We start from the raw sequence: 27,559 nt of genomic DNA on the forward strand, positions 1-27,559 counted from the left end.
CGTTATATTTTTTGTGTTCCAACTTTACTGGTCAGGCCCACTTTACACCAATTCGGTGTGCCAAAAATTTTTGAATAGCACGAGGAAAGTCAGTTTGTTTGAATAATTTATTTCAAAAAGTGAAATTTGTATGTTGTATTAGTTCACCACACACAAAGTGAAATATTTCAAGCCTTTATTTGTTACGATTTTGATGATTATGGCAGAAAGACACAATGAGAATTTTTTTCATGTGACAAACAAGAAAGCATTTTAAACACAGAAATATTGGCCTTCTGTCAAGTATATTCAAGTACTATGCCGTCAGTACTTTGTTGGTCCTCCTTTTGCATAAATGACAGCATCGAGGTGGCATGGCATGGAGGCGGTCAGCCTTTGACAGTGTTATCAGAATCCAAGTTGCTTTACTAGCATTCAGAATAGTCTTCATATCAAGGTTTCTGTTCTTTCATCTTCCTCTTGACAATACCCCAAACATTTTCAACAGGTTTCAAGTCAGGAGAGTTTGCTGGACAATCAAGTACTGTTATTTCTTGACCATTGGTACATGTATTGATAGTGTTGGCTTTGGGCAGGTGTCAAATCCTTCTGGAAAATAAAACTGTCTCCAAAAAGCTTGCCAGCAGACGTAAACATTAAGTGCTCTAAAATTTCTTGGTAGACAGCTGCGTTGACTGTGGATTTGTTCAGTCAATCGACCCACACCAGCAAATGACATGATCCTCACCATGTGCAGGAGTTTGAATGAATGCTTGGTTTATTTGTACAAAGAAAAGTACATTAATTGAGAAATAATAATTAACCATACCAAAATTTGGACCCGGCATATTGAACAAATGCTATTATAATAAAGGACTTTGTAAAAGCTCAACAGAGTGGTTAGTTTTCATTTTTTAACACGCCACGTTGACACATTTTGTTACGTTTGGCTGAGTTCCTGACAAAAAAAGTCCGTTTTAGTTGATTCTTTATTGCAAAGTATTTTTGTTACGATCCTTATATTGACCTTACTAGGTCATCGCGTCACAAGGCATTTCTGCTGCAGCCGTCATTTTGGTAAGATTTTTCGGCCACAAGAGGACCTCATAGCATAGACCATCAGCGCTCTGATGGTAACGGAGTCTTTTTTTTTGTTTTGTTTGTTTGTTGTTTTTAGAGTGACTTCATTTGATGGGACGCTGCTGTTTAATTTGTCCAAGTGGGGTTGCCGTATAGCTTCCTTTACAGTTTTACTTCCGTGTATCACCCAAATCCGCTTCACGAAATAATTTTCCCGAATTTGTACTCAACGTACTTAAGCCTCGACACATGACGTCCCATCAGTACTGCAGCCTTTATTAAATATTCGTGTCCGGATAAACACGCGTTGGTGTACGTTAAAGCGAATTCTCCAGTTACCTTAGCTTAGCCTGCTAGTCACTCACAAAAAGACGCGTTTGTTCGTGACACGTTGAGATGCAGAAATCAAGTGTGAATATCAATTGATTGTGATGGTCGTCTGAAAATGTGTGCAAAAAGTGTGAAAGAGGAATACGGGAAGGAACTTTCTGAAACAAAAGACGAGAAAAAGCCACAACGGCAACTACTTGACGCTGGTTTCAACAAGCCTCAGGATGACTCACACAGGGCAGGTAGGTTTGTTCACTTGTACCGAAAGTCAACATTTATGAACTAAGTCAACAGGACACCCGAGAGTGACGTACGTATAGGACAAAATTAACCATTCCCCACTGTTAACTTTGTGTCTTTGATAATAATTACTGACAAACATTTACAGTCGGCCACCAACCGTGATTGGCCGACTTCTGTAGGAAAGTACATGATCGGCATATGTCGATCGATGCCTGCCTATCATTGCCGATCACACATCACCCGCAGATCGTACTTTGCAGCCTGCAGCCAACTGTAGGACCAGCCTGTGTACAGTGTAGCTAGCGTCCTCTCCTCTTTCTTGAACACTGCACATGCAACAGACCAAACCATGAACTGAATCATAATGTACGTTATGTTTGTGCATTTTCTGCAGTGTGAATTCAAAATAATGTCCTGTTATTTTATAATAAATGGATGGAAATTTGAATATAACGTTTTTTTTCATCTGATGCATCAATTAATCAAATAAGTAATTGAAAGATTAATTGCTTTTTAAAAAATAATCCTTTGTTAGCAGCTCTAAAATTTAAAAATATGCAGTTAATCTACAGTATGTTCCCCAACTGATGTTGTGGGGATGGCGCGGCAGGAATTTGACAGAATAGGGCTTGAAGTATTGTAAACAAACATTTTAGCTAAGATGACAGTCCGTATGTCCGAATGATTGTACTATAAATTAGGTGGTGTCTGTCTAAACAATAAGACACAACATCAAAGTCACAACATTTAGACTTCCCTAAGCAGTGTGTGACTTTGCCAAACCACATGTTTGTCTTCTTGTGTCTTGCAGTTGTCAGTGAAGATTTTCATCCTGAACCAGAGCACCCTCACATTAAAGAGGAAGAGGAGGAGGCTGATGTCAGCAAGTTGCCATTCACTTGTGTCATTGTGAAGGTTGAAGGTGATGATGATGATGATGATGATGAAGAGGAAGGTGATGGAGACCAATGTGCAGGATCACAAGCAGACAGCCTCTTAGCTCCTGTAACAGACAGTGACAACAAAATGTCTGACTCTGATGATGAACACTCAAAAGCTGATATGACATGTCAAACTGATGACAAACAGTGGGAATGCTCTCTGTGTGACAAATCCTTCTCTGCGAAAAAAAATCTGAGAAGACACATGATGCTCCACACTGGCGAGAAACCTTTCAGCTGTTCGGATTGTGGTAAAAGATTTGCGAGTAAGGCACACTTGAATAGACATGCAAGAACACACACTGGAGAGAAACCTTTTTCCTGCTCAGTGTGTGGTCTTCGAGTAAGTCAAAAGATTAATTTAACAAATCACATGAAAACACACACCGAGGAGAAACCTTTTGCCTGCCCTTTTTGCGGGAAAGCGTTTCCTCGCAAAGCACATTTGAACAGACACACAAGAATACACACGGGAGAGAAATCCTTTGGCTGCTCAGTCTGCACCTTAAGTTTCAGTGAACGTTCAAGTTTGGCTAAACACATGAGAGAACACACTGGAGAAAAACCATTTTCCTGCTCGGTTTGTAGTAAATGTTTCTCTCAGAGACGCGCTTTGACAAGACACATAAGAATGCACACTGGTGAGAAACCATTCACTTGCAGCGTGTGTGATAAAAGATTCCCTCAAAAGTATCAGGTTAAGAAACACAAGTGTGTTGTTGACAAATACAGCAGTAAATGAATCTGCAGAACTTAGATAAACTGTGTTGAAGTTTGAGAGGGTGTGATCGAACGGATACGTGACCATGAATAAATTATAATGGTGGGAAGTCAGGACCAGGTAGGCTCTCTCTGATGGCCTCAATACCATCAGTGGCACTGACCTACATTTACAACTTTGGTGAAAATATGTTCATTTCTTGACAACAGTATATTTTCTCCATTCTCTAGTGAGTGTCTTTGACTGCCCAGCTTCCAGTAGTGTGCAATCATTATGATCTGCCCACAGTCTGGTGGTGTTAAGAAGGGGATGAGGTTACTTTATTCCCCACTGAAGGCATAGGTCTGAAATGTGGGACCCGGTTGAATTCATGACAAAGTATTTAATAAATGTTGATTTCTTGTTCATGAACATTCTTGATTGAGCTCTGCTATTCATGTACCTGTTGCTATGATCATTAAAGTTGTGACCACCCTGAACAACTGGTTGCCAGCTAATTGCAGGGTACACAGACAAACTACCATCCACACTCACATCGCACTTCGGGACGATTCTGAGTTTTCAATTAACGTGCCATGCATGATTTTGGAATGTGGGAGGAAACCGGAGTATGCAGACAAGGAGAGGACATGAAACCTCCACACAGGAAGGCCAGAGACCGGAATCGAACCCTCCACCTTTGTATTGTGAGAAAGCAACAATGACGTCATGACTATGCCTATAGGCGGAGCAAAAAGGAAAGCGAAGCGAATGAGACTCTATTCCCAAGTTTATGTGCACATTCTTCTCTTTCTCGCATCATTCTCTTCCCATATCATTTCTACGTTAACGTCGTTCATACTTAGTGCCTAAAAATTAGAGTCGGATTCGTGCATCTCGAGCTAGCTTAGCATGCTAGCAACGAGTTGCGAACAAAGAAGACGCGGAAGGAAGGGACATACTTTGCGCAGAAGACATAAAGTGTGTTTCTGTGAAAATGTGTAAAGTTGAAATGCTGAGAGCGTTGCTGAGTCAGCGACTCAGTGCGGCCGTGGAAGAAATATTTGGAGTGTTTGAAAGAACGATAGCAGAGTACGAGGAGGAACTTTCTCGGACAAAGGAGGAGAACGAGCGACAACGTCAACTACTGGAAACCGTTTTCAAGAAGACTCAAGATGAATTGCACAGAGAAGGTCGGTGCCTTTGTTTTGATTACAGCCACCTTTATATTAATGCTCTGAAGGCCTCACCTCGGGCCTTCGGTAGAATGAAGCTAAGCGATACTGCGCATGCCTAATAAACTGTTCGCCATAACGGGAAGGTATGTTTATGTATGGTGAGAATTCAATTCCTCAACCTTTATTTAAAAACGTAGAGCTAAATCAGGGTAAGCACTTTTTCATTGACGCAGAGAAGCCATACGACAGAAAAAAACGACAGGTGGGGTGAACTGAGATCTTTCTCATGTGAAATATGCGCCTTGGCCCATTAAAAGTTGGGAAACACAAGGCCGGAACACCAAGTGGTTCCACTCGTAGATGCTGATAAAATTTAAAGGTGCCACTGGTTGAAAGCAAAAACAGGTGTACTAGTGGCATGTGGGTCTTTCAGTTGAAATGTTCCTTGCTAAAATCTCTTCCTTCCTGTGTTGTTCTCCTTTCTTTCCCTTAAAGTTGCAACGATTTTCTGTGGGTACTCTGGCTTCCTGCCGCATTCCAAAAATATGGATATTAGCTTGATTGAAGATCAATATTGCCATAAATGTGAATATATGTTTGACTGCTTGTTTGTCTATATGTGGCTGGGCACTATTCCTGGGTGTAAAATCATCATAGTTTAGTATGGCTTATATTTAGGCAACAAGTGTTGGAATGGATGGATTTAAAAAATAGGTGACCCAAGGGAAGTTATTTTCATGCTTTTTTTCCTGTGTGAGTATGTTGAAACTTCTGAATAAATTCTGTTAGCGAGTGGACATACTTTGAACAACATGGCGACAGTTGACAACACTTTAAGCCAACCTGATTTTAGGGATGGGTACCTTTCACATTTGAATTGGTTCGGTTCCAATTCTTGGTGCCTGAGAATTGATACCAGTACTCAATGGTACCAGATTTCTATATTTTTGTTCTGTGGCTTGTGGCAAAAAAAGTTAATTTATTTTAAAATTTAAAAAGCAATTCAATTTAACAATTATTTTCCATGTACAAAATTTGACTAACAACTAAACGTCATGATTTTAAAACAATTGAGCCAGAGGGTGGAGTAAAAATAAAATTACAATATTTTACAATGAATAAAGTATGAATCATCCAAACATTTAATTAATATTATAAAATGCAAAGTTCTGTCCAATGAACAACACAAGGAATGAAGTTAAACAGTAATACAAGGGATGAAGATAAATTATTGTATTAGTGTTATCTTTGTTCCTTGCGCTGTTGTTTTTCAAGAACGCAAGGCCTGCCGCATGCCAGGCGATTAGTTCAAACCCACCTTGGACTGAAATATTTGAAAAAATTACAGTTGGAAGAGGATGTGAATGAGAACAAAGAGAATAAATGGCATCAAATTCATTATTTGAATGTATAATTTGGGGATGATAGTTGACAGTATATTTACTGTTTAAATTATTAACATGGGCATTTCTAAACATTTTTCAAGGAGAAATCACGTACTCACATTTTTTTTCGAGTCAAGGCAGAGCTGTGTCCGTATTAGTGTATATCAGCATCCACCTAACCTTAAAGAGCAAACTAAAAACAATTCTGTTCAATATCATCTCTTATATGTCACTCGTGATGCATTTTTTTTCTGATTCACTTTGATGCCGTTTGCAGATACAGGAACAGGAGAAGGCGTTGACGTGATCAAGGAACTAGAGCCCCTACACATTAAAGAAGAAGAGGAGGAGGCTGATATCACTAAGTCGGCAGTGATTCAAATCACTGTGAAGAGTGAAAATAATGAAGATAAAGGGCAAAGTGAGCTGAACAAACAGGATGAGAACCTGAGCAGCAGTTCAAGTCAAGTCATGTCTACAAAAGGTGATGGAGACCACGGCAAAGGATCACAAGTAGAAAGCCTCCTTGCGCCACTTTCAGATTGTGATGACATGATGTCACACTCTCCTTACACTGATGATGAACATTCCAAAGGTGATCTGGTATGTCACAATGACAACAAACATGTGAAATGTTCCCAGTGTGACAAACTATTTTATGACAAGTCAAATTTAAACAGACACATGAGGGTCCACACAGGAGAGAAACCCTTCACATGCATGATTTGTGGCAAATGTTTTAACCTGAAGGACTCTCTTGTCCGACACACAAGGATCCACACGGGAGAGAAACCATTTAGCTGCTCAGTGTGCGGGAAAAGATTTTCAATTAAAGGAACTTTGAATATACATGCACGAACGCACACCGGGGAGAAACCATACCACTGCTCAGTATGCAATGCAAGTTTTAGTTGTCATTCCGGACTTGGTCAACACATGAGAAGACACACTCGCAGAAAAGCTTTTGTAACGTCACCACCTTCAACATCTATGATGAAAGAGGCAGGGCCATGAAGCTGTTCACCTTTTCCGTGTGTGTGTGTGTGTGTGTGTGTGTGTGTGTGTGTGTGTGTGTGTGTGTGTGTGTGATGTGTGTGTGTGTGTGTGTGTGTGTGTGTGTACACACACACACACACACACACACACACACACATCTCACACACATCCATACATAATCAGTGAACAATTATCACATTAAGCTGTGCTCTGCATTGAGAGCAAGGTTCTGGTCCAGGTCCCGAAATACAGAGCCAAGGAACAGATGTATTTACTTGAAAGACAGGTTATGTTACACCAAATTGAGACAATCGTGACTATGTTTGCATGCAGTCTTGAATACAGTGGTTTCTCCGTAATCTTGTTGTTTTCTGTCTTTATGGCAAACAATGCCACCATGTATGGCATATGGTTGTACCAATTAGAAGCGCTACAAATACATTTCATCGCTAAGAATGCAATTTAAATAATTCTCTTATAATGTAGTACCGGTATATCTCTGTGTGTAACTTAAATATATGTATGCATCAAGTTGTCAGAGCCATCAACAATGAAATTAAAGCAAAGCCCATCAGGAAAGAATCACAGCGAAAGGTAAACCTAACTTCTGGTTCTCACGATTCACGATCTCGAGGTAATATTCTCTGAATAGTTGATGCAAACAGTGAAATTTGGTCTTTGAGAGGCTCTCATTTCTTCACAAAAGAGTTGTAGCGTAAAGCACGCACTTATAACAATATTTTAAGAGAAAAAAAAGTTGTTCGAAACTGTGGCAACGTAAGATGGCTGCCCACTGGCTTCAGCCGCGACATGCTCATTGAGTCTATTCATATACTATATGTCCGTGATGCACGGCGTTGCCTCTCAATAATAATAATAATAAGTATAATAACCATTTTTTGTGAAGAATGTTGTCGTTTTTCCAATCTCGCTCATTTCATGGCTCCATTTCAATTGACATATAAAGCAACGATCTGAAATGCTTTTCTATCTGATTTTTTTTTTGTATTTTATTTATCCATTGATTCGTAATTAAAGAGGAGTGGTTGTTTTAGACAATCCGATATATATTCAAATGTCTAACAGGTTAAAATGCTTCTCTCATTTTTTAAAATTCACGTTAAACAAAGCTGCGTTTCTTACGCACGGCAAAGACGTAAATTGCGTCGCGCGTCGCCAGTCACGTGACAATGGCTAGCTGAAAGGCGACTGCGAGACGAACGGAGATGAATACAAGGAAACCTAAACGAATAACTTTAGTCGTCGTTTTGCCTCATTCTCTGCGTGGATTTTTCTTTCTTATAAAATAATAAACATCATTAGTATTCGGATAAACTCGTCTCTGTAGCTTCCCTGTCTGTCTCAGCTGGCTAGCTTGCAAACAAACTTAGTGAGGCGTTCGTTTCAACACATTTCTAAACAGAGATTAAGTGTGAGTGTAACGTGTTGTGATCATCGTGTGAAAATGTGTAAAGTCGACATGCTGAGAGTGTTGCTGAATCAGCGCCTAAGTGCAGCTGTCGAAGAAGTGTTGGTTGTCTTTGAAAGAACTATAGCAGGATATGAGGAGGAACTTTCTCGGACAAAAGAGGAGAACGAGCGACAACGTCAACTGCTAGACGCTGTTTTCAAGCCTCAGGATGAACAACGTAGTGCAGGTTTGTTCCCTGACATCATTTGGATTTAGTTCATATGTGGCTGACACACACATACACTGTCGGTTCCGTGTGTGTTTGTATTTATAGGTACAGTATTTCCATTTGATTTTCTTGCTTTTCCGAATCTCCCTGGTTCAAGTCCTCCTTGTCGCTTCTGTCCGAGTTTTTGCTGCCTTCTGAGTATCCAAGGTTTCAATCAGCCAATCTAGAGCTTAATCTTGACAACTTCTTTTTTTCCACGTTTCACAGGGTTGGAAAATTGAAGTAAAGTCGTCATCAAATACTTACGTAAAGTACATCTATCTGCCCCCTACTTAAAGAGAGTAACAAATAATTTGTACGTCATTACTTCCTATCATAATAGCAATCATACTCCCACTGGTCACAGATTCTGGCAGCTCAATTCCTCATCGAAGATGTTTGTGTTCTTGTGTCTCGCAGGTGTCAGTGAAGAAGAGCCAGAACCCCCCAAAACGAGAGAGGAAGAGTCTGTTTCCATTAAAGAGGAAGAAGAGGAGGCTGATGTCACGGGGATTCCAGTGATTTGTGTTCCTGTGAAGACTGACGACGACGACGATGATGACAAAGAAAAAGAAGGCTGTGGAGACCACTGTAGTGGATCCCAAGCAGACAACCGCTTAACTCCAGTGTCCGCTAGTGACAACACGACATCACACTCTCCTGACTCTGATGATGAACACTCAAAAGGGGACATGACAGGTCACACTGACAACATGTGCTGGAAATGTTCTCATTGTGAAAAAACGTTTGTCTACAAGTCTCTTTTGACAAAACACATGATTAGCCACACCGGCGAGAAACCTTTCAGCTGTTTGTATTGCGGGAAAGGATTCTCTCGAAAGGGACATTTAATTAGACACACAAGGTCACACACAGGTGAGAAACCATATACCTGCTCTGTCTGTGGCACAGGTTTTACTGTTCGCTCGGCGTTGGATAATCACATGAGGACACACACTGGAGAGAAGCCTTATTCATGCCTGGTGTGTGGCGAAAACTTCTCCCAAAAGGGAAATTTATTGAGACACACAAGAACACACAATCAGAATGACGTTTTTAGCTGCCCCGTCTGTTTAAAATCCTTCTCCCAAAAGGGGTATTTGAAGATACACTCAAGAACGCATACCGGAGAGAAGCCGTTTCCATGCCTGGTCTGCGGCGCACGCTTCAGTGTTCGTTCAGTGATGCTCAAGCACGTGACAAGAAGGCACAAGCATGACAGAGTTCAGTGTTTGTGACATTATATATGAATGATTAAAATTTGTTTTTTTTAAAGCATATGTTTTCATTTTTAAATTTATTTCAGAAGAAAACTTATTTACTGTTTGCTACCATGTATCACTCAACACTATGCTTTATCTTACATTGTTTTATGTGTCGTTTTCATCTCCACAATGTTTTTCATAGGTCTTCACCACTCAATGGCTTAAATGCTTTAAACATGTTCACCTATGTTCTAAGCCACTCCTATTGTACAGCTCACAAAATACTGTTTTAAAAAAAAATGTTCATCATGCGAGCATTCATAAAATGATATAATATGAGCTGTTGGTGCTTAAACGTGGAAAAAGAAAATCATGTGAGATTGCGTCATGTCTTTGGATAAGCCCTTGCCGCTCATTTTTAAGCCCATGATGCACTGGATACTGCTGCAGAGGTACTTTTAAAACAGTCTGTTGTGTCTTTTAATCAACGGCATACACAGTGTAAGTGCATCTCAATAAACTGCAATATTGTGGAAAACTTTCAGTTCAATTCCAAAAGTGAAATTTATTTACAGTACGGTGATGCTTTGACTTACTCTGCAAGTTCCGCTGCCGTTTGAGTGAAAACTGTTCAAAAGAAAAAGACGATATACTCAGCCCTGTCTTGAACAGGACAAACACACATACGAGATTAAAACGCTGATAGAGTATGGCGGCGAACACACATAGGGTGGCCCGGTGGTCTAGTGCTTAGCACGTCAACCTCCCAGTGCAGAGGTTGTGGGTTCGATCCTGGCTCTGGCCTTCCTGCGTGGAGTTTGCATGTTCTCCCTGTGCCTGCGTGGGTTTTCCCTAGGTACCCCGGCTTCCTCCCACATTCCAAAAACATGCATGGCAGGCTGATTGAACACTCTAAATTGTCCCTAGGTGTGAGTGCAGATGGTTGTTCGTCTGTGTGTGACCTGCAATTGGCTAGCAACCAGTTCAGGGTGTCCCTGCTGCCCGAAGACAAGCACGCCCTTGTGAGGATAAAGGATGGATGGATGGATAACACACAAAGTGGATTATTACATAATTTTATTTATTTTGCTATTCATTGAACCAACAGCCTCAAACCCCTCAAATTCACTGTCAATGTATTGGACTGATACTTAAGAAACAATCCAAAATAAATGTTAAAATAGAAATTAGGTAGGACTTGACCTTCTGAAAATTATTTCCCTTCACATTGAATGAATCTTTATCCAGCAATATGAGTTTTGAAAGAATTAAGGTCAAGCATGTATTGACACCTACACACCTGCGGGCGGCAGTAATGCACTTAGTACTGTATGTCTCTTCTGCAGAGCGGAACTGGAAACACGAGAGAGAACGGAAAGGAAAACAAGGCACCGAGTCTCTGAGCTCATTAAATCCATACTCTTTATTGTTGCCTTTGCTCCTAATTGTGCCATATAAAAGATGAAAACGTCGCTCCTTCTTCGTGGCAATCTCTGTGCAAGTTAGATTAGCTTGCTAGCTACGATCTTTGCAACACGGTCGAGTTTATCGTGTGAAAATGTGTAAAGTCGAAATGCTGAGAGCGTTGCTGAATCAACGACTAAGTGCAGCTGTGGAGGAAATATTTGTCGTGTTTGAAAGGACGATTGCAGAGTACGAGGAGGAACTTTCTCGGACAAAAGAGGAAAACGAGCGACAACGTAAACTCCTGGACGCTGTTCTCAAGAACCCTCAAGTTGTGTTAGACAAATACGGTTTGTTCACGTATTCAGCTCACTATTTTAGCATCGTTTTATTTCTCCATCTGTGTGGATCAAAGGGTGTCCAGACAATTTCTTCCGAAGTTCACATACAAGAAAAATCGAAGGAAGCAAGGACCGCTTTGACATTCATTGATCTGTTAGGCAGAGATAAATCGATTGAATCAAGGGCAATCTGCAGTATGATGGCAAAATTTCAGTTATTGTTTACTTGAACATTATAATGACGGTTCACAAATCGGACCCCAACACGGAACAACCAACTTACTTACTCTGAGATTTATGCTATTGGCAGAACAGCTTGGTCCCTATAAGCTTCAAATAGCATTGGTTTACTGTATCACATATTATTTATATTTGTAGGTTCTACACACAGTATTTGTGAAGTTAGATTTTTTTTTCAACCATGTGTGTTTGTCCTCTTGTGTCCTGTAGGCTTCAGTGATAAAGATGTTGCCCCTGCGCAACAGGAATGGTCCTTCAGCGTGGAACAGAAAGAGCTAGATCCCCACCGCGTTAAAGAGGAAAGGGAGGAAGTGTGGAACAGTCAGGAGGGAGTTGAGCGAGGAGAGCTGGAGCTGCCCGTGTGTCGCGTCATCGTGAAGAGCGAGGGTGATGAAGACGAATCTCGCTCCTCACACCTTCATCACAATCAAAGTGAGAGCAGAGCATCCCAAGCAGACAGCGTCTTCACGCCACTGTCAAATAGTGATGACCCATCACACTCTCCTGATACTGATGATGATGAACACTCAAAAGGTGATTTGACAGACAAGAGACATGTGAGATGTTCTGATTGTGGAAAAACTTTAGTTGACAGTGACACACAATGTCACGCTAGAGAAAAACCCTTTGTTTGCTTGGTTTGCGGTAAAGGATTTTCTCGAAATGAGCATTTGATCACGCATACCAGAACACACACGGGAGAAAAACCATTCATCTGCTCAATTTGTGGCGGAAGATTCTCCCAGAAGGGCAGTTTGAAGAAACACATAAGAACGCACACCGGAGAAAAACCATTCAGCTGCTCAGTGTGCAGCAAAACATTTAGTGATAGCTCAGCAATGATGAGGCACTCAAGAAGACACACCGGAGAGAAACCTTTTACTTGCTCCATGTGCAACACAAACTTTACTCATCGCTCCACACTGGTGACCCACTTGAAAGTGCACACTGGAGAAAAACCCTTTCCCTGCTCAGTTTGTGCTAAAAGGTTCCCTGCAAAGACACAACTCACACGACACATGAAAATTCACACAGGCGAGAAAATGTTCGCTTGTGGCGTCTGTCATGAAAGATTCTTATATAATTACCAGCTTACTAAACACAAGTGTGCTGGTGAGAAGAGTAGTAGTAGGACCGATGAAGCTGCAGGACTTTAAATACTTTGGTTCTTTTTGTACATACCACAATGCCTTCACACACTTCAAAATGACCCAAAAATAAAAAAAGTTAATTGTGAAAAAAATCAATTTTTTCTGTCATGAAAACCTGTTCAGTATTGAACCCCTATAAATAGAGTGAAATGTTAAATTAATTAAATTATATATATTTAATTGTTTTTATTATATATATAATTAATTAAAGTTTAAAAAATTAAAGTCAACATGTTTTTAAAACAATGAACATTAAAGCATTCTGGATTGATTTTCATTCTTGGGCTCTGATTGGCTGGAGGTTACATAGCACATTCTCGGACTGAAATCTTTTACGTTTCATTTTCACCCTATAATGGCCTTTGAGGGCAGTCATGTATAATGTAGCTGAAAGCAACACTTCAGTCAATGTTTAAGTAACTTGCCAGAAAATGACTTCGGTAGAAGTTGGAAGATACTATTTTTTGATATAAACATGGGAAAATGAAATTATTGATTTTTCTTAAAGTGAGTGGTTAGAATTTTGATTTTTTAAAAATTCATTCTCTTTTCATGCATTTAATTTACTTCTATGGCAAAGTTAAATATCTGCTTGTTGGCTGATGAGCCAAGTTAGCTTGCACCATAGAACACAAGCCGTCTTTGAAACTAACATCTTTTCTTCATCATGGTCCACTGTAAAAAAATAAATACAATTGTTGGTGGATATAGAATGGAAGTTCATGAGGATGTTTTTTTTTTTTGGGTTGTTTTGGGGTTTTTTTAGACATCTTCCCGGATGTCCAATTTTTCACATTTACAGGACAGCAGTACAAGGTTGAAATATGGTTTAAAATGGTCGGTGTGGGTGTCCCCTACACATCTAATATGGAACAAATAAAAACATGAGCAAAGTTATTTAAAATGTTGACAAAACCACTGGTTTTCTACAGCTGGAGCCCTTGGAGAAATATATACAGTCTACCTCCTCCTCTACAGATCGGGCTGGGTTTTCTTCATTGATTAAAAAAAGGAAGACTTTACATCCTTGCATCATAGATGTCAAAGATAACCCCTACTCCATTTCTCTTCCTACCGACACCATTGTCAAACAATTTGAACCCTGCCCTTTAGCCTGATAATCTCCTGGATACACCTTTCTCCTAATCATCAGATCCACACCTCTGCTTTTTATCCGGTAGAGAGCAGAGTCGCTCTACCGACGCGTGCGAGTTTCCTACAAGACCAACGAAGAAGTAAAATGCGGAAGTTTGCGAGTCGTAAACAGTCAAATTGTACGTCCTGTTCTCAAGTACTGCATCCGACATTTCTTTGGTTCACGTTTCTGTCGTATGACGGAGTGATCATGAATTAAATATATCGGCTCAGAATGGACTTGTCTTCACTATATGCAGTTGTCGCGTTAGCTTAGCTTGTTAGTTAATATCAAAGCGACAGATTGCAAGCAACACACCGCAGAGATCGAGTGTGAAATTAAAGTGTTGTGGTTAGAGTGTGTAAAATGTGTGAAAGAACGATAGAGTACGAGGAGGAACTTTCTCGAACGAAAGAGGAAAACGAGCAACAATCTCAACTGCCGGATGCTGTTTTCGTGACGCACAGAGCAGGTTTCTGCAATTCTCACTTGTCGAGTAACGTAGCTTTTTTTAAAATCAATTACAACATTTCCAAATAGTTTGACATTTGCTAGTTGGTGGAAGTGAACTCTCATGAGAATGATATACTGTATACATACACACGGCTTCATTTTTTTCGTTTTTCAATTATCATTATTATTTAGCAATTATTCATGTATGGTCTCCTAATTTTGAGTTGTTTTCGACATTGGAAGCTACACCACAATAATGTGGGTTGACAAAGCAAAGCTTGACTTTACCAAACCATGTGCGTTTGCCTTCTTGTGTCCTGCAGAAGTCAGAGAAGATCTCAATTATGAGCAGTTTGCGAAGTTGAACTCGAAGGTGGAAGCGGAGAAGCCAGCACTCCCCCGTGTTAAAGAGGAACAAGAGGAAGCCGATGTCAGCAAGTTTCCAGTGATGCGCGTCATTGTGAAGAGTGAGGATGATGAAGACGAGCCTCATTCTTCCCAGCTTCATCACAGTCAAAGTGAGAAGAGAGGATCCCAAGCGGACAGCTTTGTAGCTGCGTTAACAGATAGTGATGACACATCGTCTCACTCTCTTGACACTGACAATGAACACTCTCAAGGTGATATGGCATGTCCCGCTGAGAACAAACACTTGACATGTTCACAGTGTGATAAGACTTTCCTCAACAAGTCAACATTGGAAAGACACATGAGATGTCACACAGGAGAGAAACCTTTCATGTGCTCGCTTTGCGGTAAAGGTTTCACGCAGAAAGGAAGCCTGACGACACACACGAGAACACACACTGGCGAAAAACCGCATTCCTGCTCTGTCTGCAGCACCGGTTTTAATGATAGTTCAGCATTGGCGCGACACATGAGAACGCACACTGGGGAGAAACCATTTTCCTGCTTATTCTGTGGGAAAAGCTTCTCCATAAAGGGAAACTTTGTCGCACACACAAGAACACACACTGGAGAGAAGCCTTTTTCCTGCTCGGTGTGCAACACAAGTTTTCGAGTCCGTTCAGGTCTGGTTCAACACATGAGAACACACACTGGGGAGAAACCATTCACCTGCTCAGTTTGTGGTCAAAGATTCTCTCAAAAAGCGACTTTGAGAGAACACCTGAGATCACACAGTGGAGAAAAACCTTTTTCATGTTCAGTCTGTAGCACAAGTTTTAGTTACCATACGTCATTCATTCACCACATGAAAAAACACTCTCGTGAGAATGTTTAGCTAAAATATGTTTGATTAAAAAGTACCAGGGGTGTTGTTTGTAAACATTTCACGACATTGAAGCCAGTGTATGCATTTATTTATTTCTTTTGTTTTGCCCTAACATATGTGTGATTTAGCTTTATAGTCCTCAATTAATTTCTTTCCCCCAAACTAACCCTTACGGAATAAAACATCATTCGGCGAATGGATTATTCCTTTGACATTTAATTTTCCACAACGTGATTCATTACACATGCTGACTCACGTTTGTTCACTTCATTTCCACATCACGGTCATTAACCAGAAGTACGCTGGCTCTAAAGCACAAATGCCAAGGTCCAGCATGCCATATCAATTCATGTTGCCCAAAAACTCCAAATAAAATGTGACTACTTCATATATTTTTTTGGTAATTTTTATTGTGGTTCAGTTGTAACCAAACTGCAATTTGTATTAGCCACTGCCGCATTTTTCGTTAGTCACTTCACAATGTTTGCAAAGCAGTGGCACTGTGTTGTTTTGATAGTGTGTCCACTGATGTTCTTCTTGTCAGTACAAACACTAATACACATTAATAAAAGAATACAACTAGATTATATATATATATATATATATATATAAGAAAGTAACCTTTACTATTATGAGTAAATGTGGGAAAATTTTACCCTCTTAAAAAAAAAAAAGATCTAGAAGACCCCCGTTCTCCCGTACGCCAAACCGATGCCTTACCAACTGAGCTATCCAGCCACCATATATATGTGTGTATATATGTGTATATGTATGTATGTATACATATATATACACATACATACATACATATATACAGTAAAAAATCCTGTGTAAAAGTCGACCCTTTGTTTTAATGAGTCTTTTTCACAGTAGCCAATTTGACTTGTGAAAACATGAGCCAATATGACCCAGTGGGTTTATGTCAACAAATTATAACATTTTGTCGAACAATGTTGTGCGAAGGAACAATCAAGAGAAATGTATTAATTATTACATTTAACTTTATATTTTTCCCGTGGTGACATTGATAAGGGTGCTTTATTTCTATTGCTATCATAATATTACTATGTGATACATCTATTTTCAACAATGAACAGGTTCAGGGGGAACTGCTGTAACCAATCGTAGCTGACTTTAGGCGGGAGGCAGACTACACTCTGATGTTGTCGCCAGTCAGTCGCACATATAGACACAAACGGCCATTTACACTCACATGTACACTGAGTGGGAACTGACCCCACGCTGCGCGAACAGAGGTCCGGCAAGTGCACCACAACATCATCAGCGACGTGTGAGTCAATACGATTCAAGGGGCAACATCCTTAATCAAATTGTGGCATCCCCTCATGCTAAATTTACGACGAGCTGCTTTCTAATTAACAAACTCATGGCTAAACACTCAAATTCAAAACGATATGAATAGTTTTAACTTTTCAGATCTGTATTTTGTAGTTGTTTTACTTCTTCCTAAATTACAAAAGTCTTTTCGCACAAGTATGAATAATCTTGCCACCGCGTTTAATTGTCAACAAATTACCTACTTTTGTTTTTATTGTTGATGATTAAGACATCACTGCTGTGATATATTTTGTTTCCTGAGACGTCCCGTACATATTTTCCCAAACTGGGTCACCGATCTACGCGTGCGCACTGTGGCTTGTTGGGAGGCTCCGTGTTGTTTGTAATCACACGTCGAACAAAGAGACTGTGTATTTAATCGTACGCTGCAAAAATAGCGAGGTCGGCACATTCTTTATTTTCTGAAGTGGGACAATTGGAAGCAGGCGCTGTTCAGGGAGGCATTCGCCACCGGAAGTAAAAATGGTCCAACCCAAACTTCCGGATTATTATGTTGACACCCGTGTATTTTCTCGATTGAGTTCACATTTCTGTCTTGTGAACGCTAATCGAATTAATTATTTGTATCACGATACTCGCGTTTTCGGTCACTCGGTAGAGCCTCCAGTTAGCTTGGTTGAGCTTGCTGGCTGCGGACAAAGAAAGACGTTTGTTAGCAGCAGGTTGCTAAGCAGAGATCTCGTGACAGTGTCAAGTGTTGTGATTTTTTTCTCCTTTTGATAATGTGTGCAAAAAGTGTGAAAGAAAAGTATGAAGATGAACTTTGTCGAGCAAGCAAGCGACAGCGTAAATTACTGGAAGCTGTTTGTAAGACCCCTCAAATTGAGGTACACAGAGCAGGTAATGTACAGTGTTTACGAGCACTTTTTTGGAAGCTTTGGGTGGGACCAATATTAATAAGAGTTGACCGGTTCATGAGGACGGCTTTATTTTTATTAAAGCTGCTGAACTGTGGTCGTGATATGTTACAATGTACATGTTGGCTCAAACGTTGGAAGCCTTTTAAAAATAAGGTCAAAAAGTAAAAGAAAGGCAGTCTCAGCCGCATTATTAATTATTAATTTTCTTTTCTGGTCGCTGTGATTTTTGTGTTGTCCCTGTGCGTCTTCTAATAGATACTCGTAACCCTTTCCTTTGAGGCGCTACAATTCTGTGTCTGAAATGACGACAATCACACGTTGATATTTTAAGTCTGAGAATCGATCAGTGGCAGCTCGTCCGTGAAGGGCGCGTGGGCACCGCCCTCCGTCCCAGATGGGTCATCTTGATAGGGACAAAAGTTAAATAATGGAAATAGATCTGAAACATGATGTCAATATACTTTGATTATTATACTCAAAGACATTCTGAAAAGCCTAGCATTGCAAGGAATAATTATTACAATGCCTACTTAGAGCTAGGTTGCTTTTCCAATAGAGCTGCAAGTTTAAGGACATAATGCATTATATCACGCAAATTGTTCATGATGTTAAATTAAAATTCTGTGGCCACATTTTGGTATTATATGTGGGCATTATATTCTCTATTGTGGCTACAAAACAACATCAAAAAAATCCCCATGTCATGTCTGGGGCTCTGTAGCTACTCTTCTCTGGTGACATCATGCAAAGGATCATGTGACGTGTGAGCCAAGTTTGTCTTTTCTAATCCATCTGTTTGTTTTCTTGTGTCCTGCAGATGTGAGTGATGAAGATTTTCATCCTGAACAGCAGCAGTCTCCTCATGTAAAAGAAGAGGAGGATGAGACTGATATCACCCAACTGCCATTTAATCGTGTCATTGTGAAAAATAATGATGATAATAATGATGATGATGAAGAAAAAGAAAGTGATGAAGACCACTGTGTCGGATTCCAAGCAGACAGCCGCCTCTTAGCACCACTCTCAGATCGCAAAGACAAAATGTCAGATTCGCCTAACACTGATGATGAACACTTGAAATGTGATCTGACACTTCACACAGACAACAAATGCTTGAAATGCTCTCACTGTTCTAAAACTTTTAGTAACAAGAAAATCTTGAAACGACACATGATGACACACACCGGAGAGAAACCCTTTGCATGCTCCATGTGTGGCAGAAAATTCTCTCAGAAGGGAAATTTAAGAACACATATGAGAACGCACACTGGCGAGAAACCGTTTTCCTGTGCCGCCTGCGACAAAAGTTTTAGTGATGGTTCAGCACTGATTCAACACCAAAAAACGCATACTGGTGAGAAACAATTCATGTGCTCTGTTTGTGGTAAAGGTTTCACCCAAAAGGGAAATTTTATTACACATACGAGAACACACACCGGAGAAAAACCTTTTTCCTGTTCGGTCTGCAGCACCAGTTTTAACGATAGTTCAGCATTGGCGCGACATATGAGAACGCACACTGGGGAGAAACCATTTTCTTGCTTATTCTGCAGAAAAAGCTTCTCCCTCAAGGGAAATTTTGTCGCCCACACAAGAATGCACACAGGAGAAAAACCTCATTCTTGTTCAATCTGCCAAGCAGGCTTTAGAGTTCGCTCAGGTTTGGTTCAGCACATGAAAAAACATGCTAGTGAGAATTCTTAACGACAAGTACTGTATGTGTGATGTTTCATGTACTAGTGGCATTTGCACACTGAATTGAAGACAGACGTTTCACGACCTTTTTTTAATAGGGTGTCTATCTGCTATGGCAGTGTTCTTCAAACATTGTTGAGCTGATTTTTTCTCATAAAAAAAATATATACACCACACTATGACATGTTACCTTTTTCTCACTTTAATTTTGAGAATATTGTGTCAATTTCAAGAGTTAAACTCAGGACTGTACCGTGAAAACAAATCACATTCAAATAATTTTATGTGTATTCAATATATTTTTCTGAATCGTTTATCCTCTAAATGAATATACTTTTAATCTTCTAGGCTACTCTGATGGCTGACGTACGGGATGCCGTAACATTCATTACCTGTTAAGATATGCGTGGAGCATTACTTAGTTTCATTTTCTCTTCAGAACTTATTAAATTGCCTGCTACTGGTATTTTATGGTTCAAAGATGGATACACTCCGCTTTAACGCGGTTCCAGCAAGACTTCTTTGAAAATTGTGCTCAGGCACCCAAGTACTTCATTCCGGTCTTTCACGATAACGTTAGATTACTGAGCAATGAGCATGGCTTCTCCATCTTGCCCTCTTTTGATTATGCCTCGTAATCCCATCGTAACAACGATACTTGTAAAAAGTGTATTTTATTCTCCGCCATGGAGCCAGAGATTGCTGATTTAGGCGCAAAACTACAATGTGTTTAGCAGTCAAGAGTAGCCAGCCAAGACTCGGTGCTAGGTCACTGCTGAGGTTTAAATTGAACCGATCTCATCTCGACTTCCCAAGAGCCCATGTGTAGGTGGCGTAAGCAGTCCTGTGAAGCTTTATTGAATGGTCTCCACTGTTTAATTATTGGAAAAATGTAAACATCTGTGATAGTTTTTTATTCTTTGAGTTTTAATGAGGCCCAAAATGCAAACTGATATGTAAGACTTTTAAAGTTTGAAGGAGTACCCAGCATGCCTTGAACTGTTTTTTTTTTTGGGTAAATAGTTCTTTTAATAATGATTTTATATATATATATATATATATATATATATATATGGGAGGAACGTATTGAGCTTTGAGTGTTGATTCAGACCTTCCACTACTCAAGCGTAAGTGGAAAATTAAAACGGAACCTCGGCTTAATCTCAGATTAGTTTACAATCAAAATTTTCAAAAAAAATGTTGCTTAAATTCACAGACTACACTTTTTTGCTGTAAATTAGTCCTCAGTGTGAGCCTAAGAAAGTCGAAAGTACAACTGTTTGTCCTATAAAGCAAGACAAGTGAACGTCCACTAAAAAAAGACTGACTGCAGCTGCTGTGCACTGCGGGGGGTAGAGAGAACGGTGTGAGCTACGGGGAGAGAAACAGTACACATTACTTAATCGGTGGGGGGGGCGAATTTAAAGGTGTTCTTCAAACTGTACTCTGCAGTCTTAATTACATTCCATAAAAGGAATGGATTTCTCTTTATTGAAAAGGGTAACGATTTATTCATTTGGGGGGGGGGGGGAATGAAAAGTTTAAGCTATCCTGCTGGAATTTCTGTTTGTCCTCCTTTACAATCTATCAATCACATTTAGAAGCTTTATTATAAAATGTGCCTTGAGTGACCAAAGCTTGACTTTTCACACTCACAATCACATCTATGGGCAATTTAGGTTGATCAATTAACTGTGTCTACTCATGCTGTCTTCATGTCTTGGTCAGTATTTTGACGTTTTTTAAAAATTGAATTTGATGTTTGTGGATTCTGAAAAAATATATACACCAGGGCCCAGAGACCCAAGAAATGTCCAAAACACAGCCAAGTGTAGTTGACTATGATCTTCCCTGCCAATTCGTGGTTTGGGCCCGTGTGTGGTGCGATCACTTTGGGAGTGGTAAGTCGCTGTACCTTTAAAATCATACTGACATGAGTTTTATATTGACTTTAAAATGTCATTAAATAATCCTAAATTGCAAGCCGCTAATGTTTTGAATTCACGAGCAAGATTGCTAGCTAGTACAAGCTAGTTAGCGGACGAGTCCTGTGTCAGCTGAAACATAACGTCTTGGGGCAAACTCAGATGGCTGGCTATTCACATAAGCGAATAATAACAAATTGTTTGCTCCTGAAGTGGGATGGAGTAAAGCCCCAGTTGAAAAAGCAATACGACGTCCCATTCATTTATGTGTTTTGGTGTCGCTGTTAGTCACAAGAGAAGTGCGTTACCAGCATGAGCCAAACAAATACAGCGGTGAAAGTGGCGACACACAAAAAACCTTAACGTAAATCCACAGCGCAAAGTTATGTGCAATAACGTGCAGATAAAGTTATGTTGCCAACCTTGAGAACTTCAGCTAATGCAGAATAACAAATGCTCGCTGCACTGTGGTTACGGTCTGTGACAAAGAGCGAGCATACCATTCATTACCAGTCGCCGTACAAGACTCCCGGAACAATGCGTTGCTCTGGGCTGCACGCAAGCGACTGATCTGTGAATTTTTAGGCCAACGGCTTGGGATAAATTCCACAAAAAAAAAAAAAAAAAAATCACGAATAGGTAAACTTGTGTTGAGAGAAACACGAATATCCAGGGCGTACGGTGATGCATTCAAAAACCTGGAAACAGGAGCATTCAAAGTAACAGAACTCGATGTGGCACACAAAATCCAGAGTTCATTACAACACTGTATACCACATTGGAATGCTAAAACAAATATTCCTCCTCCCCATTTCAGGTGCAGACCTCATTTTGATTTTGTAGATCAAATCCGTCTAAATTAGACACACGTGAAGCAAAGCAAAACTATTTGGATAAGCAAAGGTTTAAAAAAAAGTGTTTATTGCAATTTTCTTGAGCACAGTGCCTTTTCCCAATTGCACTCCTCTGATTTCCCTTATACATAAAAAATATTGATGCCTGAATGCCTGAGAAGGGTGAATTTATACGATTCATATATGATTCAATTAGTTCAGTAATCGCAATTATTATCGTGACTAGTTGGCTTCTGTAGCAAAGTAGTAATTTGTGGCAGCACTGGTAATGAATCTAAAATATGTTGCGGAACACTGTATCCACTTTTTCCTGTCAACTTTGATTATAAACATCACACCGTAGACGTCAAAGGCATGTACCGGCACAGAAAGTTTTCTTGCATACCGGGCAGGAAAACAGCTTCTCTCCAGTGTGTATCCTCATGTGGATCATGAGTGACGACCGAAGGCGAAAACTTGCGTGGCAGACTGAGCAGGAGTGTGTATTCTCTCCAGTGTGCGTGCTGGCATGCCTCATCAAGGATACTGGATAAGCGAATCTCTTATCGCACACTGAGCACCTGAAGGGTTTCTCCTGATTGTGTGTCCTCATGTGTTGAGTTAAACCGAAACGAACGCTGAAGCTTTTACTGCAGACTGAGCAGGAAAAAGGTTTCTCTCCAGTGTGCGTCCTCCTGTGCGTTGTCAAGTGTGGTTCCTTGAAGAATGCTTGACCGCAATCTGAGCACATGAACGGTCTCTCTCCTGTGTGCCATCCCATGTGCCTATTTAAATGGGTCTGGTTAAAGAAGACTTTGTCACACTGAGAGCATTTCCAGCATCTGTCGTCAGTGTGACATCTCACATCAACTTTCCACTGTTTATTATCAATATCCGGCAAATGTGAGGTCATGCCATCGCTGACAGATAGAGGAGCAAAGCGGCCGTCTGCTTGTGGTCCTCCGCAGTGATCGCCATCACCTTGCGTTGTCACATGCCGACCTGAGTTACTGCTCGGAGGCTCCGTCCCTCTGTTCTCCTCACTTTGACAATTTTCAATCTTTATGACGTGATCCTCAAGCAACTCCGGCCTTTGAAGCTGCTCTTCCACCTCTTCCTCTTTAATGTTAGGACGCGCTGGATCCTGCTGCTCCACCCCGGAGCGCCACTCCTGCTCTTCCACCTTTTCCTTTTTAATGTGGGGGTGCGCCAGATCCTGCTGCTCCACTCCGGAGCGCCACTCCTGCTTCACAGGATCATCTTCACTGACATCTGTAGTACAAAAGAGGACGAGCATACATGGTTTAGAAAAGTCAAGCTTTGTTCAGTCAAGTCGCATTACACCTATTGCAGTTTGGCATTTGCAAAATGTCCAGACTTTAGTGGGAAACTTGCTTGCATTATTTGTTGAACTTGTGTACTGTGTTGAATACTGCATTGCTCTCTGCCAAGGAGGACACAATTTGAAGAGCGTTCAGGAGCTTCATCTAGATAAAATAGTCCTTTGCGACCATCTTGTTGCATCATTCTATAAGGTAATTATACACCTTTTTAGCAGGTGTGTCAATTATTTGCCAATACCCTATAACCTGCAAATAGCAGGATAAGATAACCTTTATTAGTCTCACAATGGAGAAATTCCCAATTCACAGCAGCAAAGTTATGAAAGGAAGAAGTAGAAGAACAAAACATAGGAGCTGCTGTAAAGGCAGCCACTCTCGTGGTGCCAGCTTGAAGTTAAAATAACAAAATAACACAACACATAAGACACAGACAGTCGTGCAGTCCTAACCACTTTTCCTGCATACACTTTGTTGTTTGAAGCAGTTATAGATGAAAGAGGAGAGGTTCAAAGTGTCATTTCACCAGCGGATCAGGGACGTCATGCTGAAAATGTCCCCACGTCTGCTACAAGCTGTGTTTTGAAAGCAAACACGAAGCTGTAGCGTCCATTGACGAAAAGAGATTGGCTTACATCTCCTGTCCCACGTAATCTGCTTCAATTCCAAGCCCTGACTCCCAGTTCAACGTATGCATCGGCGCTCTGCGCTGACACTCCTTTCTTCTCATTGTCGGCTCCTCAAGCCATGCATCCATCCAGCCACATAGTACAATTTTACAGATAAACCTCAACTTAAAAAAAATTGCTCCAAGATTCTGAGTAGTACATTTTCATATTCAAACTAAATGAAATATGACCTTTTCAGCCCCAGAACGAAGTTATGTTTACCTTGTTTTTATGGGTTTGTTGAAAAAGAATGTTCCCTGATTAATCTTAACACATTTGCTATTGGCTGAAAAGCACGTGTAGTGCATGTGATGATGCTTGTTCAAAAGCGCACCAAAGCCTTGCCTGAGAGAAAAGTGGTTCTACTTTTTCATCTTTTCTTGCCACAAACTAACAACTAAACATCTCAGCTGAGAGAGAAGCTTTGCATGTTGCGGAGGAGCTACGTTTAAACTATAGGTGAAAGAAGTTAAATGAGCGTTGGCGCTGTATGTACACAACATGCACTTTGGATGCATTGTTTTCCCGAAATGTAATGATCATAAGGTGAATAAGAAACTATATTTTGTGATCACGGTTTGGGTTCTCTTTATAGCTTAAACTTTACTGTAGGCAATTACAAAACGTTTTGAGTGTTGTCAATTACTTGCTGTTTTTTCCCCATTGACTGCAGGGTTTCACTTTTACTGCTTTCTTTTTAAGATTAGTAAAGACTTGTAGATTTTGCCACACTAAAATGTATGGCCAGATAAGAAAGGCAAACATAAAAGACCTCGTGTTTTCGCTCTTTGTTTAAACACGTGACGTACAGAGGTAACGCTGATTATGCTGTGTAAGAGAAAGCACAACTCTGTTCCACGTTGATGCCAAGACACGTGGTCACCGGTTTAGTTTGTAAACGAATATTGTGTGTGCGCGTGTGTGTGTGTGTGTGTGTGTGTGTGTGTGTGTGTGTGTGTAGGGTCGTTTGTTAACCAAGGTATGACTATCTATCGTGTAACATTTCAATCATCATCCAACTTGCCTGAGGCGGCGCAGTTTTCTTCAACGGTGCAATGGCCAAATAAAGCCGCCTAAGTCCCGATAGTGCTTCATTCCAAAATGAATCGAAAGTGTCCTTATCAGAGGTTTAATTGGCTCTTTTTACATAATCTCCCACATTGTCGAAATACTCCTCGGTCTTTCCCGGTTTGGAAAATTGCACTGTTTTCGACATCATTGTTAAAAGACTTGCACAAACCTCTTTTATGTCCACCTTGCGTCTTGAAAACGGCGTCCAATAGTTGACGTTGTCGCTCGTTTTCCTCCTTCGTTCGACAAAGTTGCTCTTCGTATTCTGCTATAGTTCTTTCAAACACTCCAACAACTTCTTCGACGGCGGCACTCAGTCGCTGATTCAGCAACGCTCTCAACATTTGTTGTACTTTGCACATTTTCACAGGATACGCAACAACTCTTTACACTCACTTGAGTTCTGTAGATGCTGCTTAAATTCCGCCTTTGTTTGTTAGCTGCGAACAAGCTAAAAGCAACGCCGGCAAGCAGTGACGATCTTATTCCGCAACAATTAAGGCAATTAGGATGTTTTTCCTCGATTAAATGACACAAGGAACGAACAACCGGCAACCAACACAATGACATGCATTTTGAAATGAAGTCATCGTTAGAAGTTAAACCTGTAGGACAATAATTCGAAGACCGTTTTCTGAATCTGAATCTGAATCTGAAAGTTCAGGTTGAAGTTACGAGACCAGACCACGTGAGTTCAAAGTTGTGTTTGGCGCTAGCGGTGGCTCTGCTCAACTGCTACCACAGGTGATACGGCAAGACCACTTGTTCAAACTTAATCATGTGGGGGGGGGGACGCGATAGCTATTGTTCTGATTCTTCGACAACTACTACTATTACTTTTACAAATATTATCTCAACGTTTCTTGACTCATTCACCGATATAGGAAATATTTGAAGAGGTTAAACAATGCCAATCTCTTTTTGATAATGGACACGACAGCGTCTTGTTGATTTTAGACTGAGCTTGTAGCAGACGTGTGCACATTTTCAGCATGATGTCTTTGATCCACTGGTGTAAAGGACACTTTGATTCGATCCTTTTTCATCTATACCTGCTTCAAACAACAAAGTGTATGCAGGAAAAGTGGTTAAGATTGTGCGACTGTCTGTGTCTTATGTGTTGTGTTGTATTATTTTGTCATTTTATGTTAACTGGTCTTTTCATGGCGGCACAGGCACCCACAGCGGCTCCTCTTGTTGTCTTGTTGTCTGGTTGAGAGGGAAGAAATTTCATCTGTGCTGTATGTACAATACAATACAATACATCCTGATTTATATAGCGCTTTCACTACAGCTGCAGCTGTAACAAAGCGCTTAACAAAACAGTTAACATAAAGTAAAATAATAAACACAACACATAATATAAAACATGGACAGTCGTGCAATCCTAACCACTCTTCCCTCACACGCTTTGTTGTTTAAAGCAGTTTGAGATGAAAGAAGAGAGAATCAAAGTGTCCTTTCACGAGTGGATCAGAGACGTCATGCTCAAAATGTGCACACGTTGGCTACAAGCTAAGTGTATGTTGCACATACAGTGCATTTGACAATAAAGTTGGACTTAAGTCTCAAACGTACTTTTAAGGCCGCTGTCATCTGCGATCTCCAGCAGTTTTTTTACTCATTTTGTGAGCTCCGGCGTTTTGTTTTTAGCATAATCGGTCACGTGACGGGGAAGCGTGGCTTGACATGTGTCAAGCGTGACACAGACAGATGTAACGGAGCATCGGGTATATTTTTCAAAATAAAACATCTTTCGTATTCCGAAATAAATAAAACGGAATTAAGGCAATTTCTTTCTGTGCGGCCCGGCACCAAATGCCCTGCGAACCGGTACCGGTCCGCGGACCGGCGGTTGGGGACCCCTGGTGTAGATGTTCAGGAATTTATTCCTTTCTGTGATTTTCTAGCCCCTCTCTGTTGCTGGATCTGTTCAAACACTTGAAAGAAAGAATGTAGTATGCTGTTGAAGGTATTTCCTACTTACTGTGATTGCAATCATCTTCAGTGCCCCCTTCACCTCTACCATTTTTAGGAACCCTCTAGAGGTCACGTTTAACATCAAAAGAGGGACTGTTATCTCAAGTATCTGTGTTGCTGCCATCCCATCAAAGCTCAGACCGAAGACAATAGA

The 27,559-nt window shown here is 40.5% G+C and overlaps 4 protein-coding genes across 4 annotated transcripts; 3 read left to right on the forward strand and 1 right to left on the reverse strand.

The window, feature by feature from the left end:
- The first annotated feature begins 452 nt into the window (after positions 1 to 452).
- LOC109525734 (zinc finger protein Xfin-like) lies at positions 453 to 13,025 on the forward strand. Its single transcript, XM_019886475.1, has 9 exons — positions 453 to 1,631; positions 2,444 to 3,312; positions 4,193 to 4,466; positions 6,114 to 6,848; positions 7,365 to 7,426; positions 8,181 to 8,490; positions 8,932 to 9,746; positions 11,236 to 11,470; positions 11,912 to 13,025. Exons 1-9 carry the CDS (start codon positions 1,505 to 1,507, stop codon positions 12,856 to 12,858), a joined length of 4,374 nt encoding a protein of 1,457 aa, XP_019742034.1. The 5' UTR covers positions 453 to 1,504; the 3' UTR covers positions 12,859 to 13,025.
- An 880-nt stretch (positions 13,026 to 13,905) lies between these two features.
- On the forward strand, positions 13,906 to 16,258 carry LOC109525809 (gastrula zinc finger protein XlCGF8.2DB-like). Its single transcript, XM_019886591.1, has 2 exons — positions 13,906 to 14,459; positions 14,764 to 16,258. Exons 1-2 carry the CDS (start codon positions 14,354 to 14,356, stop codon positions 15,681 to 15,683), a joined length of 1,026 nt encoding a protein of 341 aa, XP_019742150.1. The 5' UTR covers positions 13,906 to 14,353; the 3' UTR covers positions 15,684 to 16,258.
- A 1,383-nt stretch (positions 16,259 to 17,641) lies between these two features.
- LOC109525810 (gastrula zinc finger protein XlCGF8.2DB-like) lies at positions 17,642 to 19,760 on the forward strand. Its single transcript, XM_019886592.1, has 2 exons — positions 17,642 to 17,873; positions 18,711 to 19,760. Exons 1-2 carry the CDS (start codon positions 17,756 to 17,758, stop codon positions 19,595 to 19,597), a joined length of 1,005 nt encoding a protein of 334 aa, XP_019742151.1. The 5' UTR covers positions 17,642 to 17,755; the 3' UTR covers positions 19,598 to 19,760.
- A 2,660-nt stretch (positions 19,761 to 22,420) lies between these two features.
- LOC109525807 (zinc finger protein 37 homolog) lies at positions 22,421 to 26,051 on the reverse strand. Its single transcript, XM_019886589.1, has 2 exons — positions 25,595 to 26,051; positions 22,421 to 23,618 (listed from the first exon to the last, which is right to left on the reverse strand). The coding sequence occupies exons 1-2, from the start codon at positions 25,785 to 25,787 to the stop codon at positions 22,714 to 22,716; spliced, it is 1,098 nt and encodes a 365-aa protein (XP_019742148.1). The 5' UTR covers positions 25,788 to 26,051; the 3' UTR covers positions 22,421 to 22,713.
- Positions 26,052 to 27,559: the final 1,508 nt, after the last annotated feature.

Source organism: Hippocampus comes, unplaced genomic scaffold (assembly GCF_001891065.2).
Source record: "Hippocampus comes isolate QL1 unplaced genomic scaffold, H_comes_QL1_v1.1 scaffold261, whole genome shotgun sequence".
NCBI classification, from domain to species: domain Eukaryota; kingdom Metazoa; phylum Chordata; class Actinopteri; order Syngnathiformes; family Syngnathidae; genus Hippocampus; species Hippocampus comes.

Coding starts and splice junctions, on each gene's coding strand:
- LOC109525734 (XM_019886475.1), top strand. CDS start 1,505: ATGTGTGCAAAAAGTGTGAAAGAGGAATACGGGAAGGAACTTTCTGAA. Junction 1,632..2,443: donor GGATGACTCACACAGGGCAG/GTAGGTTTGTTC, acceptor TGTGTCTTGCAG/TTGTCAGTGAAGATTTTCAT. Junction 4,467..6,113: donor AGATGAATTGCACAGAGAAG/GTCGGTGCCTTT, acceptor TGCCGTTTGCAG/ATACAGGAACAGGAGAAGGC.
- LOC109525809 (XM_019886591.1), top strand. CDS start 14,354: ATGTGTGAAAGAACGATAGAGTACGAGGAGGAACTTTCTCGAACGAAA. Junction 14,460..14,763: donor TTTCGTGACGCACAGAGCAG/GTTTCTGCAATT, acceptor TGTGTCCTGCAG/AAGTCAGAGAAGATCTCAAT.
- LOC109525810 (XM_019886592.1), top strand. CDS start 17,756: ATGTGTGCAAAAAGTGTGAAAGAAAAGTATGAAGATGAACTTTGTCGA. Junction 17,874..18,710: donor AATTGAGGTACACAGAGCAG/GTAATGTACAGT, acceptor TGTGTCCTGCAG/ATGTGAGTGATGAAGATTTT.
- LOC109525807 (XM_019886589.1), bottom strand. CDS start 25,787: ATGTGCAAAGTACAACAAATGTTGAGAGCGTTGCTGAATCAGCGACTG. Junction 23,619..25,594: donor GCAAGGTGGACATAAAAGAG/GTTTGTGCAAGT, acceptor TTTGTACTACAG/ATGTCAGTGAAGATGATCCT.